This window comes from Diabrotica virgifera, chromosome 8, assembly GCF_917563875.1.
Source record: "Diabrotica virgifera virgifera chromosome 8, PGI_DIABVI_V3a".
NCBI lineage: Eukaryota > Metazoa > Arthropoda > Insecta > Coleoptera > Chrysomelidae > Diabrotica > Diabrotica virgifera.
In genome coordinates, this window is record NC_065450.1 from 46,014,890 (window position 1) to 46,037,885 (window position 22,996).

Sequence of the window (22,996 nt, forward strand, 5' to 3'; positions counted from 1 at the left end):
GGATATTTAGAAAGGATGGGAATGAATGACAAATAGAGATCAGAACGTTTTGAGCTGTGGAGAAGTGAAGTCCAGTAGTAGACGGTAGTGTACGGAGAGTGAGAAAGCCGGTGTAGTTCCGTGAGTGTGTAGTATCTATCGTAGAACGAGAGGTAGGCCAAGTTGAGAGTAAAAGAACCTCCTTGAGCCAAGAGTTCCCGGTAGCTGATTGCAGTTTCGAAAAAGGTAGAAGACAGCATCACGACAGAAGCAGGAAACGAGAGCTATACGAGCTAGTTTCGGAGGAGAACATTACTGGAAGCCAGGACGAGGTTTTGATTGCAGCCAAGGATAGCAGGAAACGGGTCTTGTGTGAAGACATTCTCAGTGCACCAGAAAAAGGTCAGTTTCATTTGTTTGGACATGAATGTATGGGTTTTTCGTAGTAAATACCACATTTAAAATTGAAAAAACATAATCAATAATATCAGAAAAGCTTCATCAAACTTAAATAGAATTGTTGCTGATAAATCATAATAGTTAAATGTTAATAAAAACTTTCAATTGGAAATCAAAAGAAAATAAGATTCCCATGTATAAATGTTATGTTTAAGAATAATAAGATATAGCAAATATTAAGCAGTGATTGCCATTTAAATAAAATAAACAATATTTTGATTACAATTGTAACCCATATGTGTATTTTTTTTTACTCTTTTCTTTTCTATCCCGATTAGGAACCATTAAGAAATACTAGAAGCCACGAAAGTAAGTAATTAATTTATAATTCGCCCTGAGATTGAAAACATATTGATATGTGATCTGGTTAATTAATTGGATTAGTATTAATACATTGATTAAATTAAGTGACATATAAAATTATTATCTCATATCAATAATCAAGATCACAACAACTGTCGTCCAACGTGGAAAGCATTTTGAAAGTATTTCTAGTGGCAAATTTGAAGGATAGAAAGAGTAAAGCCGGTATTTGAAAATTTATATGCCTGTGGTAAAAAGTGAGATAAGTACATTTGATAACATAAAATTTTAGATCTCTTTAGGTACAAATTTTACATAACTGATTTAATATTTTATTTTTACGATATTACATTTGATATATTTATTGACAATTTATAATATTTGGGTGAGAAAAAGTCGTCTTGGTAACATACTAGTAAAATTTCATATTTGGCGGGGACAGTACTTCTTGAAAACAAATGTCTGTGACAAGAAGCCAAAGCAAAGACAACAAAAAACAAAAAGAACATTCAAATCAAGAGAATAATTCAGACCAAGAAGACATTTTAGACACGACAATCATGGCATCAGAACAGCAAGAATTATCAGGAATAGATAAAATATTACAAATGATGCAACTCCAGTCACAAAGAATGGAACAAAAACTGGATAAAAATCAGGAGGAAACAAAACAAGCAATGGAGAAAAATCAGGAAGAAACATCAAAGAAAATGGATAAAGTGGATCAAAAAATGGATGAAACACAGCAAAAAATGGATGACAACCAAAAGGAAACAAAACAAGCAATAGAAGAGAACAATAAGAAAATAGAGGAACGCATAGAAAAGTATGAAAAGGAAATAAAAGGATGTTTGACAACAATGAAAAACGAGATAGAACAGCAAGAAATGAAAATTAAAGATCACATGCAAGAACAAGAAATTAGAATGAAGGACCACATGAAAGAACAAGAAATGATAATTCAAAACAAAATGGAGGAGTTAACGAATGGCCAGAAAAAGGAACTAGAAAATTTGGAAAATAAGTTAGAAAATGCTATTCAAGTAGACAGAGAAGAAGTGGAAAAAAGAATCACAGAAATAGAAAAACAAGTCACCGAAAACAGGACGCAACAGAATGTCGGAGAAAGAAGAGAAATGGTTATACATAGCACAGATGACGTGAAGATAAGGTTTGGCGGGGATGTAAGAAGATTACACCCAGTGCCGTTCATAAATAGCCTGAAAAAGAAAATACAGCACATCGGAAATTTCGAAACAGCAAAAGAAACTATCAGAAACCATCTCAAATATGAAGCAAGCCTATGGTTCGATAGTAAAGAAGAAGAATTCGGCAATTGGCAACAATTTGAACAAAAATTTTTGAATTATTTCTGGGGAAAAGTCCAACAATTGGAAATTAACAAGGAATTGCAAAATGGGAAATACAATGATAGGATGGGTGTATCAGAAAGGACATATGCTTTGCAAATTTACAATAATGCAAAACATTTACAATATAATTACTCATCGGAACAATTAGTCGAACTGATTGCAAGACATTTCGAGGAAACGCTGGAAGACCATATCACATTGCAAAACTACAAAGACATAGATAGTTTATGCCAATTCCTACAAATAAGAGAATCACGTCTAAGAGAAAGAAAATCAAGAAAGTCGCGAGAAGATTACAGGCCCCGAGAAACACAAGATTACAGAGATAGAAATCAAAATAGGAGGGACTATACAAGACGAGATTTTAATCCCAGAAGGGAAAACGAAAATAGAGACAACGGAAGAGGAAATTATGAACAAAGAAATAGGCAATGGAATGAGGACAGAAATCGAGAATACCAGAATAGAAACACCACACGCTCAAATCAAGAAAACAGAAATAATGGTAGACAAAATGAACAGGGATATCGAGAAAACCGAAACAGATCCGACAGACCAAGAGAAAATAGAAGAGAGGTAAATAATACCCAGACAGAAGAATATGACGGAGAGAGAAATTATGACGAAAATATAAACAACAATGAGCAACCGGCGTCTTTTCACGACGGCGCTCACTAAAAACAAAAAAACAAACAGGAATCTTTTGTCACCCCAAGGAGTTTATTAAATTGGCAGGAAACAACGAAAAGAAAAATGGAATTAATTTAAAATTTGTGGATGGATTTATCAACGAGACACCAATTAAAATTATGATAGATACTGGATCGGAAATAACATTGGTCAACAGAAAACTAATAGAAGAAGTTAACTTAACGAATTTAATTTATAAAATACCTAGGGTAAATTTAGTGGGCGCAAACAAACGGACATTGGCAACTATAAATGAAGGCATACGAGTAATGGTACGACTGGGCAAGAATATGTATGCACTACAATGTGTAATAATGCCAAACATGTCACATGACATGATAGTAGGAGTGGACGAATTGGCAGAAAAACATGTAGTGATAGATTTTAAAAATAATACGATGAAACTAACAGAAGAAAAAGAAAAAGAACAGGACAAGGAACATGAGAAACAAAATACGGACGAATCAGGTAAAGAACAAACAGTGGAAATGAATTTGGCAGCGAAGCAAGGACAAAGAAGAAAAAGGAGAAAAGGTCAGAAAAAGATAAAAGAAAATGAAACCTGTGGCTCCTCAAAAGAAGAGTTGAGCCCAGAAGAAGAAAATTTGAGAGTATCAGAAACAAAGGAAACCTGGGATTCCTCAAAAGAAGAGACGGGCTCAGGAGAAGAAGAAATAAAGCAAAAAAATGAAAGTGAAAAGAATATGATTGAAACAGTGGTATTTGAAGAGGAGGTATATGCAAACGAGGATGCAGAATGCACGGTAAACATGTGTGAAGAATCTGAGAAAAAAGACAGAAAATTGATATGTGGAGAAGGGAAAGAAAAAGAATTGCGGTTGATGTTACGAAACTACGAAAATTTGATCAATGAGGAAAACAGAGTGGCTAAAAAGTACGAACATTCATTTGAGGTGAAAAACTTGGGAAATTTTCGATCAAAGACTTACCCGATTCCATACAAGTATCGACAAGAGGTGAAAGAAGAAATAAATAAAATGTTGGAAGATCAAATCATCGAAAGATGTGATTCACCATATGTTAACCCGATTGTGATAGTAAAGAAAAGCAGTGGAGAATTGAGATTATGTTTAGATGCCAGGAATATCAACCAGCACACTGTATCACAATATGAATCACCTCTAAACATCGAGGCCATTTTTGGAAGAATCACCGGGTCACACATATTTTCGAAAATTGACTTAAAACACAGTTTTTGGTTGATACCGTTAGCTGAAAAGTGTAGAAACTACACCGCTTTTTCTATTGATGGTATTGTCTACCGGTTTAAGGTAGTGCCGTTTGGATTGCAGAGTGCTTGTGCTGCACTCGTCCGAGCTCTACATACCATTTTGAATCGCCACGAAGATTTCATAGTTCATTATATCGATGATTTATTAATTTTTTCACAAGATACTCAGAGTCATCTGAAACACATAGAAATAATTCTGGAAGAATTGGACACAGCGGGATTGAAATTAAACATTGAAAAATGTCAATTTTTTCAAAAAGAAGTCATTTATTTGGGTTTTCAATTGGACACCAAAACAGTAAGATTATCCGAAGACAGAGTCAAGCTCATAGATGAATACCCAAGACCAACGAATTTGAAAACATTGAGAGGTTTTCTTGGCACGATTAATTATTTTAAAAAACTGATTCCCGATTTGAGCCAAAAGGAAATCCCTCTGATAAAGTTGCTTAAAAAAGGAATGAAATGGAATTGGAAAGAAGAACAGGAGGAAGCTTTCGAAACATTAAAACGAGAATTCGCAAAAGGAACGAAAATATACCACCCCATTTACAATTTACCTTTTATACTCCGAACTGATGCGTCCATACAAAAATTTGCAGGAGTTCTGTCTCAAATACAAAACGACCAAGAAGTGCCGATATGTTTTATATCGCGAGTGACTAAAACACATGAGAGAAAATATAGTGTTACAGAATTGGAGTTTGCCAGTGTACTATATTGCGTAAACAAATTGAGGTTTTACTTATTGGGAGCAAAATTCACAATCGAAACAGACCATGCAGCTTTAGTACATATCATGAAGAATAGATTAGTAAATAATAGAATACATAGAGGCATTCTATTATTACAGGAGTATGATTTTGAGTTCCGATATATAAAAGGAAAAGACAACATAATAGCCGACGCTCTAACACGGGATGAGGACACCGGAAAAAAGGAAACAATTACTCTACAGGTGGGACTAAATAGATTAATACAAGAAGAAGGGATATATTCGTTAAATGAGATAAGGACAAATCAAGAAGACCTAGAGGAAAGAGAGAAAAGAAGAGCGGAAATAGAAAATGACATATATTTTAAGAGAATAGACGGAAAGGAACTATATTTAGTGACACAGACATTGGCCGAAAAGATAATAAAGAAATTACATGAGGACAATGGGCATATCGGTAGCAGAAAAGTTTGGCTCGTTTTTAGGGAAAATTACATCAGCCGACAGGATTACCGCATTGCAAAGGAAATTACCCAGAAGTGCGATGTATGTCAAAAATATAAGAGTCGGAATTTCAAAAACGAAAATGTTGCCAAAAATATTGAAGCCCGAAACAAACTAGACATTGTAGCAATAGATATGTTAAGCGATCTAATTATGACCACTAAAAGGAACAAACATATTCTGGTAATGGTGGATGTGTTTTCAAAATACGTAAAATTATATAGTTGCCGCACCACAAAGGGGGAGGAAATATTAAGAAAAATCGACAATTTTATAGCCATAGTAGGAACACCAAAAAAGATTCTACTGGACAATGCAACGTATTTCCGAAATGATCGTTTCAAGGGACAACTTCGAGAACGAGGAATAGAGACAAATTTTGTCAGCATCAGGCATCCACAGAGTAATCCTTCGGAACGATTCATACAGGAAGTGACGAAATTTCTTCGCATTGCAACAGATGGTCAACATCGCCACTGGGACAGGAAAATGGCGGAAATAGAAAGGTATCTAAATACAATTCCGAGCACAGTAACAAAAGAGACCCCAGAATACATCATGAAGGGTGTACTGCCGATAAGGCCATGGGAAGACCAAGAGCCAAAAGAATATCAACAGGTGATTGAAACCGTACAGAGAAGATTACGGCGAAGCAACGAAAAATATATCCAAAGACAGGAACAAAATAGAAAAAGAAGACCAGTGACTTTCCAAAAGGGTGAAAAAGTACTCGTGAGGGCATTACGAGTATCAAATCTTCCTGGGGGCATTTGCGCAAAGTTGATGCCTGTTTTCGAAGGCCCGTACATCGTGAATAATGAAAATGGGATAAATAGTTATGAGTTGAGGCACAGGAACTCGGAAAAGATCCGAGGAATTTATAATATTCACGATGTATACAAATATCACGAATAAAAGACAGAATTACATGAAGTAGATAGTAAGTTAGGATATAAGACGTAGATTAAAGTAAGGAAATATACAGGGAGTTGGTTTTGCCTCGAGAAAATTTATGTAAAAATGCAGATAAATTTTATCGAATACAAGGCGGGGATTTGTTATATTTCTATTTGATATGAAAATTAAAATTTGATAATTATAGACAAAATTCAATTTAATATAAAATATTTTCAATTTTCTCAACCACGGGCATATAAATTTAGAACAACCTGTATACAACAAATTGTTATATTTAATTTTAAGAAGTGATTAAAACGATACTCGGAACAATGCGCTTAAAATAAAACTAAAGTGAAATCGAAAATAGGTCATTATCGTTGTTCGCGGAAGGTGCAATCATTAGCCGATGCTAAAGAAGACTTAGTGAAAGTAGATAATAGATCATTAAATTTTGTAATTAGTAGAAAGTAATTTTAGAATGGGAATTAACTATTTTCTTTGAAATCCATTAAGCATATTTAGAAAGTTTAAAAATTGGTTTTGAGGAATACTGCGAATGAGAGTTGGTGGTGGAATTTTGATTTGTGAATCTGGAAGGGATATTTAGAAAGGAGGGGAATGAATGACAAATAGAGATCAGAACGTTTTGAGCTGTGGAGAAGTGAAGTCCAGTAGTAGACGGTAGTGTACGGAGAGTGAGAAAGCCGGTGTAGTTCCGTGAGTGTGTAGTATCTATCGTAGAACGAGAGGTAGGCCAAGTTGAGAGTAAAAGAACCTCCTTGAGCCAAGAGTTCCCGGTAGCTGATTGCAGTTTCGAAAAAGGTAGAAGACAGCATCACGACAGAAGCAGGAAACGAGAGCTATACGAGCTAGTTTCGGAGGAGAACATTACTGGAAGCCAGGACGAGGTTTTGATTGCAGCCAAGGATAGCAGGAAACGGGTCTTGTGTGAAGACATTCTCAGTGCACCAGAAAAAGGTCAGTTTCATTTGTTTGGACATGAATGTATGGGTTTTTCGTAGTAAATACCACATTTAAAATTGAAAAAACATAATCAATAATATCAGAAAAGCTTCATCAAACTTAAATAGAATTGTTGCTGATAAATCATAATAGTTAAATGTTAATAAAAACTTTCAATTGGAAATCAAAAGAAAATAAGATTCCCATGTATAAATGTTATGTTTAAGAATAATAAGATATAGCAAATATTAAGCAGTGATTGCCATTTAAATAAAATAAACAATATTTTGATTACAATTGTAACCCATATGTGTATTTTTTTTTACTCTTTTCTTTTCTATCCCGATTAGGAACCATTAAGAAATACTAGAAGCCACGAAAGTAAGTAATTAATTTATAATTCGCCCTGAGATTGAAAACATATTGATATGTGATCTGGTTAATTAATTGGATTAGTATTAATACATTGATTAAATTAAGTGACATATAAAATTATTATCTCATATCAATAATCAAGATCACAACAATATATATATTTATATATATATATATATATATATACATATATATATATATATATATATATATATATATATATATATATATATATATATATATATATAAGAAAGGAAACGGCGATTGCATTTTATTTCACTTCGACCACCACCGATATTCCGAATGAATATCGGTGGTGGTCGAAGTGAAATAAAATGCAATCGCCGTTTCCTTTCATATCACGGTTTTTCTCCGTTATTGAAGAATGTGTAGCGAATAACGTGGCTTTGTAGACAAATCTGTGACACAAAGAGGTGTCTTTTGTCGTTCATCGTCTTTTATGAAGACTTTGAAATTTACATTTTCGCGTCCGCTACGGAAAAGATTTCTTCTGTATATCAGAGAAATCTTTTCGTTTAATTCATATATATATATATATATATATATATATATATATATATATATATATATATATATATATGTATATATATATATATATATATATATATATATATATATATATATATATATATATATATATATATATATATATATGTATCGGTTTTATAATGTCTTTCGACGTTGTCCTATGCCTAACTTCCACGTCCTTCTATCATCCCATTGGCCATCTCTAAGATCCCTTGCACTCATTGCTTTGGTTACCCCTTCTTTCCATGTCTTTTTGGGTCTTCCTCGTTTTTTGCGGTTTGGTGGTACCCACTGCATGATCTTTTTGGGCAATCTTGTGTCTTCCATTCTTTGAACATGACCATACCAAATCAACTGTTTCCTCTCAATGTCTGTTGTTAAGTAGCCATCTATTCCAATTCGTCGTCTTACTTCCTCATTTCGAACTCTTTCCCTACTGGATATACCTAAAGATCTTCTAAACACATCCATTTCTACAGCTTCTAATTTTTTTCTGTTGTTCTCGGTTATTCTCCAAGTTTCTGCTCCGTAAATTAGGCTGCTTTTAATAAGTGTTTCATAGATATTGTATTTTCGCTGTATTCCTATTTCGGAGCTCCAAAGTATTCCATTTAGGCAGCCAATTGTTCTTCTAGCTTGTGTTACCCTTTTCTTTATTTCCTCATCGTCTTTTCCCGTTCTATCGAATATTACTCCCAGGTACGTGTATTCACTACAGGATGTGATTTGTTCATTATCCTCTAGTTCGATATTGGATAACTCAGCTCCTATGGGTAGGTATTTAGTTTTTTCCACATTAATTTCCAAGCCCCACTGTTCATATTCCTCCTTCAGTTTTCTTGCCATATACTGTAGGTCGTCTTTATCATTAGCTGTGATCACTTGGTCATCAGCAAATTGTAAGGTATATAAACAAACCTCTCCGAGGTCTATACCCATACCGTGGCATTTACGTTTCCACTGGTTTAGCGCTTTTGCAACATATATCTTGAACAAAGTTGGTGAAATACAGCAGCCCTGGCGCAGACCCTTGTTAACTATGAACTTTTTAGATAGTGTGTTGCCAATTTTTACTTGTGATGTAGAATTTTCATATAGATTTTTTAAGGCGTTGACTAGAGTGTAGCTGATGTTAGTTTCTTGTAGTGATTTCCACAATTTAGTCACAGGAACGCTGTCGTATGTTTTACGGTCAACAAACATGAGATGGGTCTCTTGATTGGTTGCTGATTTTTTTTCAATTAATTGTTTTAGGCAGAAGACATTATCTGTGCAAGTCCTTCCAGCGCGGAAACCAGCCTGTTCTTCTTCTTCTTGTTCCCTATACTCCATCTCAATGAGATTTCTAAGAATGCGCCCGTACACCCGGCTTAGTGTACTAGTTACCGATATTCCTCTGTAATTTGAGCAATCCAACTTATTTCCTTTTTTATGAATGGAAGAAATATAAGCTACTTTCCATAAACTGGGTGGTGTGACACCGTTTATATATTTGTTCATACACCAAGTACGTGCTTGAAAGAGTTTATCTGTGCCACATTTTATTAATTCGGCAGGAATATTTTCTGGCCCTGGAGCTCTACCATTTTTTAGTTCATTTACAGCTTTCTTCACCATATCAACTCCCACTACTATCTCTTCGCCTTCAACGAATACTTCTGTTGGTGATTGGGTGGTATATTCGGCTCTACTTTCTGTTAGCAAACTCTCGTAGTATTCTTTACATTTTTCTGTTGATATTAACTGAATAGAAGTAGTATTTCTTTCTGTGTTCTTTATTTTGTTTAAAAATTTCCATGTCTCTGAACACTTCCTTCCGCCTATATAAGTGTTGATCTCTTGGTATTTCCTATCCCACATTTCTTTTTTTGCTGCTGTTACTGCTCTTCTTGTTGTTCTTCGTACGTCCAAATATTTGTCTTTGTCTACTTGATGTTTAGTACTTAGCCACCGTGCGTACGCTTTCTTTTTCTCTATTATTAGCTTTTGTATGTCTTCGGTCCACCATAGCTTTTTACTGTGGCGTTCGGATTTTAAACCAAGCGCTTCTTTTGCGGCTGTTTGCATACTGTCTATTATATTTTTGTACACTTCTTCCACGGATACATTTTGGATTATATCTTCTAATTTTTCATTTAGTCTTCGTTGATATAGTGTTCTCGTACTTTCATATTGTAAGCTGTCCAGGTTGTAATTTGTTGTGTTAAAAATTTCTGTGACTTCAGGTGGTTCTTTTGTTTTCTTGGATCTAAACGGAAAAACTATTTCGGACTTTACCATAAAGTGATCCGAATCACATGATACTCCTCTATATACTCTTGTATCCATTACTTGTAATGTTGTATTTTGTTTTGTAATCACGTAATCTATGATCGATTTTAAATTTCTGGTTTCCTGAATCCACGTATATTTGTGTATCTCCTTGTGTTTAAAAAACCCGTTTGTTATTTTTAGCTGATGGTTTTCGCATATTTGAATTAATCTTTCACCATTGTCATTTTGGGTTATTTCTCCATGTGGACCTACCACTTTGTTGTTTACCTTCTGTCCGACTCTAATATTCAGATCTCCTGCTATGATCACTTCCCTAGTACTTCCAATTTTAGTAATTTCGTCATTGATTTTCTCAAAGAATTCGTCTTTAACAGCATAAGGCTGATCATCAGAGACTGCATATATACCGAGAATAGTGACAGGTTTTTGGTTAATTGCCATGTTGATTCTTATGATATTTTCATCTACGGCTTCAAAATCTGTTATTTTGCGTTGATATTTTTTATGTATCATTACGGATACCCCTCTTTTTGCTCGCTGATGTTTCTCAACCCCACTATATATATGTACATAGTTCTTCAATATCTCTGTACCACATCCTTTCTTCTTTGTTTCAGTCAAGATAACTATGTCCATGTTCAATTTGGTAATTTCTTGGATGACTTCTTCCACCTTTCCGCTAATGCTCTGTACATTCCAAGTGCCAATGTTCATTGTCCATTTTCGTAGCTGTTGTCGTTGTCTGTTTAATCCATCCGAAGCTCCGAGGCAACTTTTAGGCTTTTTGGTAAATGCGGTTTTTTATAAGTGACAGGGAACCAACCTGACGTCTCAACCCCCAACCTGGAGGACCAGGTAATTTTTTGTTTAAGGTATTCTTCCTTTAGACTGGTTGTCTTTCAGGACTCTGGAGACCAGTCTTCCCCTTTAGGAGTGCGTGCCTGGTTTGAACTGGTTTCTGAACGCAGTTTGATAGGTTGCGCGACATATACATGCCCCGCTACCCCCACGTCCAGACGGCCCTTGCCACTCACCCACGGACAAAAGGACTCCAGTCTCACGCGGGGTGATTTGGAGGTGGGTATCGGGGTTTGGTCGTTGAGGGTTAGGTGTCGACAGGATTTCAAGGAAGAGGACAGCGGAATGCTGCTCCTATTAGTCGCCTTTTACGATCAAGTCAGGAGATACTGTGGGTGAATTCTACTTGGGCGGCCCGCATCCCACACGGGAATCAAGAAAAGACACCAATAAAATCAAAAGCATGCTACGGAGAGCCGAAATGGAGACACTAAGAGCAATAGCAGGGAAGAAAAGAAGAGATAGAATACGAAACAACATCATCAGGGAACAATGTGGCGTGCAAAATGTAGTCAGATGGGGCAAGCAAAGACGAAGAGAATGGTTCAGTTATGTAAAAAGAATGGAGGAGTACAGACTACCAAGAATCTCGCTAGAAGGAAAACCAGCTGGCAAACGTCCACCGGGAAGATCACCAAAAAGATGGAGAGATAGCTGGCAGTCTACCTCTCAAGAAATACTTCAACGTCGGAATTAACAGATCGACAGATCTATAACAAGTATAGGAAGAAGAGAAGAAGACTATTGAAAAGAGATTACCCAGTGTGAGCTAAGCAAATTAGAGGAACTATTTACTTTTGTACGCCTGGCTAAATTATACTTACTTTATTATCTATAAGCTTCTGTCATAAAGAGTTAGGAAGTGGCGATTCCGAAAATCTCTTTTCTCTCTTTGTCTCATTTAAATTCCCATATGATTTTAGATTTATTTTTATCAATTGACGCCGTTATTATTCAAAATTCAGAGTTGCGCAATGGTATAAAATTATTGAAATTTCAAGACCAATCGAATTTGTTCGTGTAAATTTTATTTGATTTGAGTGTCATTATATTTAATACAGTAATTTATTAATTGTACTTACAAGTCCTACAATTCCGATTGTTATTAATGTAGCGGGTAGAGAGGTTAAACATATTAAAGCAAGTTCCCATCCTTTCACAAGAGCTATGATAAGTGAAGTTAAAAAAACAACTTGAAAACTCCAGAATACCGGTACTTTTTCACCTATGCCATCTTCAAATTTGAACAAATCACTAAAAAATTACAATCAATAAAATTAAAAATTTTTAAAACTGTTTTATGAATATTTATATTATGTGTTAGAACATGTAGCAAGCAATCGTTTATGTCTATAGCATGCTATACTTCACTTCAACAATCAATACCGAATATTTTGAAAAATCAAATGTCTGTGTTGAAATGCTTAACATCTTCTAAAATTTGGTTCCTTAATTGTTCTGCACCAGTTATTTCCATGGAATAATCATAATCTTTCATAAATTTCCAAAAACAAAAATCTGTTGGATTAAGGCTTGGACCTCGCGGCGTCCATTCAATTGGTGCATCGGGCCCCCTTTCCTATTCAGTGCGCCAGATATTATTGAAATAAAAATACCATAACCCTGTCGCTATAATGGGATGGAGCACCATCCTGTACAAACCCTATGCGTCTAGGCATAATTTCTTCCCATCTATTCTCTTCTCAAAGCCAATCACAAAATCCTATAAGTTTTGGACAATCCTGCGGAAGCAATTTTTGAACTGTTGCTTCATGGATAACTTAATGTTCCCTAACCGTTCTTTTGTTCCTTAATTGTTCCTCCTCACTATCATATGACATACCCCTAATTCAGCAGCTATCAACCTCATGCTTGTTTCTGGTTGCTCATCAATACGGTCTAGAACAGCGGTTCTCAATCTTTTTGAGTCATGTACCACCAAATATTTTTCATTATTTTTGGTACCACCTTACTGAAATTAATCTCTAGCTAGGTAATCTAATTAACTATAAAAGTGGTGTTGATTTTTGCTGTTTTTGCGTTTTGTGTACCACCTCAAATATTGAAATGTACCACTAGTGTTACATGTACCACAGATTGAGAACCGCTGGTCTGGAATATAATTATCATTTGCACAGTTCTTTGCGACCACTGTTACTACTCACTTGTTTTTGTAAAGTCCTAGTTTTCTTAAATGGTGATCGATTGCTAGGAATATGTGCTTGTTTGGTAAATTTCGCATTTTGGTAAATATCGGCATTGTATATCGGGTTATTATTATGAGGTTTTTATCCTAGTTTTATTCATCATGATTTACTAGGGGATCACTAACAGGAGAATTTTATTGTTATCATTGCATGTGATTGTGTTTTTATAAACAAATTACATGCTGTGGTTTTACTGACAAGTATTCTTATACAAAAATAAGTTAAAGTTGATTTCATGTAATCGAATGAACTCTCTTCGAATAAAGTCGTCCCAGAAACGCAACTCATAAATAATAACATTATCATTTTAAAGTCATCTACTTTAAAATGTATTATACATGTCTAAGTTGTCAATATGAATGATTCAGAAAAAAATAAATTATTAAAAGAATTCTGTTACCAACTACCAAAAACTAAATTTGTTTAATAACTTGTTTTGTAAAAATTGAAGAGAAAAAATGTTCTGTGTAAAAGGTATATTTATTTAAACCTCAATAAAGGGCTACATTAAAACATAACGTTTTCGCTCTAAAGAGAGCATCATCAGTGTTCTAAGCAAGCTGTACGTGCTAAGTAACTTGTTTTGTATTTTGAGAACGATTTTCGAAGTGAAAATTGAAACATCAAAATAAACTTTAAAGCAAAATACTGGCTTTGTGGTAGATGCCTCAAGAAAATAGCTTCAGAGCAATATCACTATTGCTACTGTTTGAATTCAGTAAATCTCAAATTGGTGCGTGTAAATAAAATATTCAATATTAATATTATATAAAATTTAGACTTTATTTTACAAAAGTAATATTAAATCAAACTTACTCTGACATCCTACTGGCAAAATCTCCAGTCTGATTAATATCGTACCAACCTACATCTTGGTTTAAAATGGATTTCAAATATGCTGACCTTATTTTGAATATCTAGGAAAAATAAACAGATACACATTTAGTTTACTTAAAATACAACAATGTGAAGAATTAAGTAAGTATTAAAAAATTTAATGTTCCTCTTGAAAAAAAAAATAATTATTAACTTATTCAGTGTAGTATCACCGTGCAGTGGCGTAGCTAGCATGGGTGACACCCGGGGCGGTAATCGATGGTGTCACCCCAAATTCTAAAAATAAAGACTATTAAAATCAAAAAGAATCCCATATACGTATGTTTTAAATAATGAAAAAATTAATAATTATAGTTAATGAAATGGCAGTAAATAGTACCTATAAAACAGTTTATTTATTTTTTGTTTTACATTGTGTGAATGAATTAATAGTACATTATATACCGCGGGACTGAAGTAGTACATTTAATCCTGAAGGTAAAGTTTATGGCCCGACCGCAGGGAGGGCCATAATTTACCTGAAGGATTAAATGTACTTCAGTCGCAAGGTATATACGATACTTTTCGTACTTCCGGTATGATTTTATTAATTATTTCAATAATTTCAATCAGTTTTTTCTCTCTTCAACTCATTTAATAAACTGTCTTTAAAATAAGTTACCATAGTAACATTGCGTTGTGACAGTTATAATTTAGAAACATTGTCATTACTAGTGTCATTGTAAAGAAACATTGTTATTGATAATTATTGGTATCATGAGTGAAGAAGGTGTATCTGATATTGATAAAAGAGCAGCCGAAGTAGGTGAAGAATTGTTACCACCGAAATCTAGAAAACTATACGAGCAGCAGTACGATGCTTTTAAAAAGTGGTGCCGCTTAAAAAATGTGAGACAACCTACTGAAAATGCGCTGTTAGTCTACTTCGATGATAAATCAAAAGCGGTTTGTGCCTCAACTCTCTGGGCACATTACTCAATGCTGAAATCGGTTATTAACATTAGAGAAGATATTGATATAAGTAAATTTCCAAAATTATTAGCTTTTTTGAAGAGAAGAAATGAGGGATTTAAGCCAAAGAAGTCAAGAATTCTCACGTCTGAGCAGGTAGATCAGTTCTTACGGGAGGCTCCGGATGATAAATATTTAATGCTTAAGGTAAATTTGGAAATTTGTTTATATTCAGAAATTTTAAGAAATCAATTTTTTTGTAGGTTGCACTTATTTTGGGCGTTGCGGGAGCTTGTCGTGGAAAAGAGTTGGTTGATTTAGAAATCGACGATGTGAGAGATTTGGGCGATTCCTTCCTAATTGCGATTAGAAACACCAAAAATAAAATTGACCGAAATTTTGTGATCAAAAATTCAGAAAACAGTGCCATCAGTTTTGTGGCGATATTTCGGAAATATGTGGCATTGCGAAAGACAGGGACAACTCATTCAAAATTTTTTGTTCAATACATCAACAAAGAATGTACTACGCGAGTAGTAGGAAAAAACATGTTTGGTACAATTCCACGGCAAATAGCAGCTTTCTTGAAATTAGAAAATGCGACGTCTTATACGGGACATTGTTTTAGACGCACATCTGCGTCTTTGTTAGCTGATTCGGGAGCAACAATAGACGTGCTGAAGAGACATGGAGGATGGAAATCCTCCAACGTGGCCGAGGGATATATTGAATCGTCTATTAAAAATAAACAAAAAATTTCAGATAAAATATTTGGTCAAGTCGCCGATTCGTCCACTATAGTTATGCCACAGTCCTCATTCTCGCTTCCTGTTTCCGCAGGATCTTCGAAACAAACACCAGTTCAATATGAAAAGGACCTATCTGTTACTCGTCAGTTACCTGCTGCATTAACCCAGGAAAGACTGGTCAATATGACGAACTGTCACAATATTAATTTGAATATTAACGTTAATTACCATTCTAATTAATTATATTTTTCAATAAAATATCCCTTAAATTCGTTTGTTTGTGATTTAATCGTTCCGGGAGTTTCGTCAATATTTAATCCCGGAGGGATTAAATGTGACACTTTAGTACCTGTCACAAGGGAGTGAAGTTGTCACTTTAGGCCCGGAAGTACGAAAAAGTAATTTTTTTCTAGCTTTACTAGCGACAAACTCTGAAAATACATTTTTTATATTCATGTTTTGTGTTGCTTTATGTTCCATAGTTAATAAACCGAGGTTATTTAGGCTACGGCTCCACGGGCGAGAAATTGACGCTAGCAGTAGCAGTAAAATGAACTTAAGGTTCCGCGGAACGGAATAGGAATAGCCGAACTGTACCGACTACAGGACTTGTGCGTAGTCGGTTCAGTTCGGCTATTCCCATTCCGTTCCGCGGAACCTTAAGTTCATTTTACTGCTGCTGCTAGCGTCAATTTCTCGCCCGTGGAGCCGTAGCCTTAGCCTTGTTTGCATCACTGTTGCTCGCAAGTAATTTTTGATTAATTTTAGCTTACTAAAACTTCTCTCCCATGAAGCCACCGATACCCAAATTGTTATAAACAATTTTAATGCCATATAACCATTAAAGTTGTTGAGGGATTCCATGAAAACTCATTCCACAATGAATTTTAAAATGTGTACAGGTAACCATTTAGAATTTAGATTAGAGGCTGTAGTATTGGCCACTTATAAATATTTTCTGAGCCTTGGTATTTCTATCAGGAGATCTGCTTCCGATACATCTTCATGGTAAAAGTCACAAAATGTTGAAACAGCTAATTTCAACTGTTCACTGTTCGTAAAAAGCAAAGTGCGTGTCTGCACAATCTCGAACAATGAAGCCGCATCATGAATGGACATTGATCTGGTTTCGAGTTCAACATTGAATAGGTCAGACCATTCCAACATATCCTTTTGAAGTTCGACTCGAAGTGTGAGTCCTGTATCGGTAGCTAAAGCTAACTCACCATGCGTTCGGTTTTGACGTCGAATTCGTTTTTCGGTGGGAATGACGTCCTCATATTTTTTCGTGGAAAAATCTATTGCTTCATCAATAATATTTATGACTACGTTGTTCTTCAATATAAAGACCCCTCAATATTCAATATAATTTGGTCGCTGATTGATCAACGGTTATACCTTTACTGTGAAATTCAATCAGACAAAAATGTATTTCTCTTAGTACATCGTTCCAAAAGAAAAGATAACAAACAAATATGAAATTACACACAGCGGGCATAAGGTTATGTGCAGCACCTCTGGTATCTAAATTTTCTAGTTGATGACATAATTCCTCAATTGCAGCAACAATACTATCAAAATGTGTTGCCAATACTAGAACTGCAGCATAGTGAGCACTCCAACTCGTTGGGGAAAGTCGTTTAACAGATGCTTTGTTGTGTTTAATAAGCACTTCCCAGCAGCTAGTGGAAGCAGAAAAAAAAATTAAAAATCGCCTCTACACTTCCGAAAAATCTATTTTTGTGAAAAAGAGTGCTGGCTACATAAATTAATTAAATGATCAATACATCCAAAGGAAATGGCCTTTTTATTTGTTGCTGTAATAATAGCTTGTATTCCTCCATGTACGCCGGCGCCGCTCATAAGAGCTGCATTATCGTATTCCTGTGAACGGCACTTCATATTATCTAAACCATAAATAATTATTTCAAGCTTCTTGAGAATTTCGTTAGGTAAATACTTAGATCAACTTCTTTTTACTTTTAACGGTTCAAATCCACTTTGACCTAAACTTTTCTCGATTTCGGGTGTTCACAAAATAAGTTCGAATTGTATTTTGATTGTAAAGTGAGTAGTTACAAATTAACGATTCATTGTTTTGTGATCGTGCCTCTCGGGTGTCACCCCCGAAAGGGTGACACCCGGGGCGGACCGCCCCCTCCGCCCCACCCTAGCTACGCCACTGTCACCGTGGGCTATTAGTAGCAGACGAGGCTCTTCGTATAACACTGCAACGCAACTACAATTTGACTGCAATTTAACTAATGTCAATAAATCACATCGTTTGTCTTTCGTCCACTGAAGCGACTAAGCGACTGATTGCAATCAATTACGTTCAAGATGTGGAGCAGTTCAGATGACGATGTCGTAGTAGTGGCCTGGTACACAAGAAAAACTAAAAGGAAAGGAAATTGGTTGACTCATCCTCATATTTTATAGCGAACAATAAAATAGACGATCTTTTATAGTCGCGAAGGAATTGGAGAAAGACGAGAAGAAGTTTCGGTTATTTTACCGAATGTCAAGACGACTTTTCACTAAACTAGTAGAAATCTTTCGGCCAAAAGTGATACAAACTATAGGAAAAGTGTCAGTCTAGAATTTAGAAGAAGATTATAATTGTACAATCAGGCATGTTTTTCAATTGCCTCTACTAATTTAAGGCACAAGTCTTGTTCCATCATTATAATAATATATAGTTAATATTGCCACAACAGAATCCCTTCAAAATCCATAAAATGTGCGTGCAACGGTTGCATTGCGACTGACATGAGTGACATGCCAGTTGAATCGCGATTAGTTGTGAGTCATTTCGTTTTACGCCGCGTTGCAGTTGCGTTGGTGAGCGGACTTTGTACTAAAAGGATGTGTCCGACTCCTAGTTCACTGTGTAGCAAGTTAACTAGCAGTTAACAAAGAGTTGGAGATGGACGAATAACCTTATTTGCTTGTACACCCTCTACGAGTTATATGATAGGCCAATTGACCTTGAAATACCCATATCAACACACAACAACGTGTACAGTTGAGTCCACGAGTCTTTACCCGTGCGTCATCATTTATAGCATACGAAATAAGTCGATGATAAGTCGGAAATTGAAATTTACTAAACGCAACAGCAAGTAACAGTAAAAAGCTACTGCTCCTATTACGGGTTAAAATTTGAGTTATCAAATATGTGTTTCTTCTCGACAGGTATTAATGACGCACGGGTAAAGACTCGTGGACTCAACTATATATGGGGTATTCTCAAGTTAGAAAGGGCTGTTTTGCTCAGGATCTCATACAGGGACGTATTCTCGAGAATATATACTTAAACTTTTTGACTGTACTTCTCCAGTCCAACCTGAGAAACAGTAGAAACCTTCCGAAAAATTGAATTTACGCAGAGACTATTTGATTTGGCTCGTCAAAGCCCTCTGAAGAGACCACAGGGAATAGATAACATGGTCAAATGTATTCCAAGACCATTTTGTTCCTGTGGTGATATGCCGCACAACTACCAGTGAGCCTACGACCCAAGCTCACAACAACAAGCTACGCTGAGCACCCGCAAGTATCAGAATTGCTCTACGATCTCCATCGCAGTCCACATCAGCAACTAAGCTGTACAATCAAGATCCTCTGTGGTTTCTGACACTGTCCTAGGCCGAATGCTTCGGCGAACGAGAAGTCTCGGAAGCTACCAGTCCGAGAAGCTACTGATACCCCGGAATTGCCGCGGAGTCAACCCCTGCCCTACCGTGTCAAACGACAACGTAGACGTAGGCATATTCCTCTACGATAAAAAAGCGGCTGGCAAATGATTATGAGATCCCGCAATCATCATCCTCCTCCTCCTCTATCTTTTCTTCTTCCTAAGGATGTAGTGACGTCATGTAAGTCGTTTGACTATTTCTGTCCAATTCTCTCTCTCCTGCGCGTGCTATTTTGCTTCGGAGAATGAGTAACCAGTCCTGTCCTTTATTTGGTCCGACCATCGTAATGGAGATCTTCCTCTAGAACTTCTGCCCTCTACGTTGCCTTAAACTATCATTCGTTCCACGCCTTCTCTTCTTCTAGTTATATGTCCAAAATATCTCAGTATATTTTGGTTGATAGCACCTGTTAAAATTTGCCTTTTCTAGCATTACTATTCTGATTTTGATTTCCTTGAAGTAATCATTTGTGGAGTTGATCATTGTTCCAAGATATGCATATTAGTCTACTCGGTCGACATTAGTTTCGTTTATGAAAATATTCTCGTGATACATTACATAACTGTTATGGTACAAGCGATACTCAGGAATATAATTTTAGTATATACCTAATTCATAATAATACATCTACAAAAAAGTATATAAACATAAAATCAAACAAGAATAACATTCTATAACTTAAAACGAATCTTACCTGTCTCATAGCAGAATAGTTAAAAGTGACTGTTGCTAGGTAACTGAACACAAACATTCCTATTCCGATCAGAGAATTCATTAGGGCAAAATATCGGATACCATCAAAAAAATTGTCTTCTGCTATTTTCTTCTGATCGGCAGGTAAATTTATCTGTATCGACGTAGCATATGCAATGATATCTCCTGTGAGGCTACCAAAGAGAATCGTATTTAGGGGTTGTAAGACTCCTGTTCCAGTTGCCGATATAAGTCCTACTACCATTAAAAATTTATCATAAGTACTTGCATACCTAAACTAGAACCAAAAGATTTTATATTAATGATAATAATAAGTGGCAAGAAACTGTTAAAAACAGCTGTTATTAGCTGTTCCTGGTACCATTGGGTAGCCATTACTTTTTATAATTTTAATATTTGAAAGGGTTTTCTCACTAAAAACAAAGGCTTTGGCCGTGCATCTACTTTTTAATAAGTTGTATGTCGACAATTACTCTTCTACGAGGCATCTACATATCAGATCCATGGAAAGATCCATGGAAAGATATACGGAAAGACAAATGCTGAACATTAAACGATCAGACAGGAAAAGAAACGAATGGATCCGTAAAAAAACAAAAGTGAAAGATGTCTCAACCCAAGTCGCAAAACTTAAATGAAAGTTCGCAGGATGTACCCTAAGGCAGAAGGATGAAAGATGGGCTAAGACGATTATACATATACATTGGAAACCGTGAAACCACAAACGAAAAAGGGACAGACCACAAATGCGATGGTCAGATGACCCGAAGAAACACGCTGGGTCAAAATGGATCCAAATTGCTCAAGATAGAGAGGAATGGAAGATGGAAGAAAAGGCCTATATTCAAGGATGGATGTATAGGGTTGCTTAGATAGATGTTATGTAGTTTATTTTTTTGCTTTCAAGACTTTCATAAACTTTTTTTGTGATCAAACGCTTATTATACTTAATTTATGATTCAGGATGTACATTCACGTATCTCTGAATTAGTCCATTGAACATAAAGAGAATTTCTCGTGTACTGACTCCTTTACGGGACCCAAACTGCGTTTCCTCCATATCCATATCAGTTTCTGATATATACAACTTTTGGACATCTTGGATATTAAAGCACCCTAATATGTGTGTGTAGATTTTGGCGTTCGATCCGACCATCACTTGTGACATCATTGCCGTATCCTCTATTTTTTCATGTTATCACGTTACAATTTTTGTAATATTATACACGAGTGTGGCACCCTCAAAAAAGCGCTTAGTTTTCGAGATACTGACCACAGAGGAATGAATAGCTAATTTTATTCATACTTTATATTTTCGAGGGTGCTGAAAACGAAAATGAAGTTTATTTTGAGTTTTACGTGGGGGAACATTGTCAAAATCGCAAATTTAACCTAAAAATAAAAAAAAGAAATCACGTTTTTTGCGTTTACCTCGCTACAACTCTGTTCCATTTTAATATTTTTTTTCTGAAATTTTTACACTATATAGCTGTAACATTTCTGAAGACAAAGGTATCTACCTCAAGTTTTTATTCTTATCATGATAAAGGTTATGCATTTTTCAAAGAAAAAGGTGCGGATTTGTGCATTGCAAAGTTTAATCGCAAAAGTTGTGTGACGAAGTTTTAAATTTAGCTTCTCAATCACGTTTATTTTAAATTAAAGAGTACAAAGAAGTTTTCTGGTAAGTTTTAGATCAAAATGTTTTATAGAAAAAAAAAATAGTGCAACTTTTAATGTCAACATTAGAAATCCCCAATATAACGCTTATTTTTTGAGGAACAGGCAATCTAGGTCTAATTTCTCACATTTAGTACTATCCTTGGATTATAAGCTTTCATTTGACACCTCATTTGTCATTTACCTAGTATAATGACGGAGAAGTAAACGGTATTATTCTATTATTCTTGTAGGTACATTTAACATTGACTGAAATTATGAAAGAAAGATATAGAAAACAGCATGGCAACACTGTGACGCACAAACATAAAAATTCAGCTACATTCAGCTGTGCGTTACATAGGGTGCTTTAATATCCTAGGTGTCCCAACTTTTTGCACTTTTAATTTTAAACCCTAAGGGCCGGTTTCACCAACGACAAATAGAAGTTTATCCTATAAATAAAGTTATTCGACCAATAAACTGACATTTCTCCATTTTACTAACGTCAAATGAGACTTATTTTATGTATTTATCAAATAAATACTTACTCTTCGAATAAATTGGTAAGTTAATCTCGCTGTAAATATTAAGAAGAAAGCAAATTCGCCAGTTTAACTTTAAATTATCAAAATTATATTGAAACAGAATATAAATATACACGTCTAATAAATTTTATTCGACGAATATTCATTGATTTATTTGTTGTTGGTGAAACCGGACCTAAGTGACACATTTGTACAGTATTTCTCATGATCATCTTTCAGTGCGTCACAGTTTTTCGATTTCTTTCTAACGCATTAAATTGTATGTGACAGAAGAAAACTCACGTCGGTGATTACATTTCGTCGGTGACATTTATAACATTTATTCTAGTTGTCAATAGATGGCATTATAATTGAAAATAAAATAATTTGCGAATTATATATTATATCTACGAATATAATCTGAACAATTTAAAAGACTATACAAATCAAAGAAAATACC

At 35.2% G+C, this 22,996-nt stretch overlaps 1 protein-coding gene across 4 annotated transcripts in view; it reads right to left on the bottom strand.

The window, feature by feature from the left end:
• Positions 1 to 22,996, bottom strand: part of LOC126889941 (ATP-dependent translocase ABCB1-like) — a 341,038-nt gene that overhangs the window by 87,178 nt on the left and 230,864 nt on the right. For all 4 annotated transcript variants that reach the window (XM_050658693.1, XM_050658694.1, XM_050658691.1 and 1 more), the window contains exons 4-6: positions 20,331 to 20,627; positions 14,218 to 14,318; positions 12,277 to 12,448 (exon numbers count right to left, since the gene is read on the bottom strand). In XM_050658693.1, the coding sequence (XP_050514650.1) occupies positions 12,277 to 12,448; positions 14,218 to 14,318; positions 20,331 to 20,627 (570 nt within the window). The remainder of the gene's footprint in view (positions 1 to 12,276; positions 12,449 to 14,217; positions 14,319 to 20,330; positions 20,628 to 22,996) is intronic.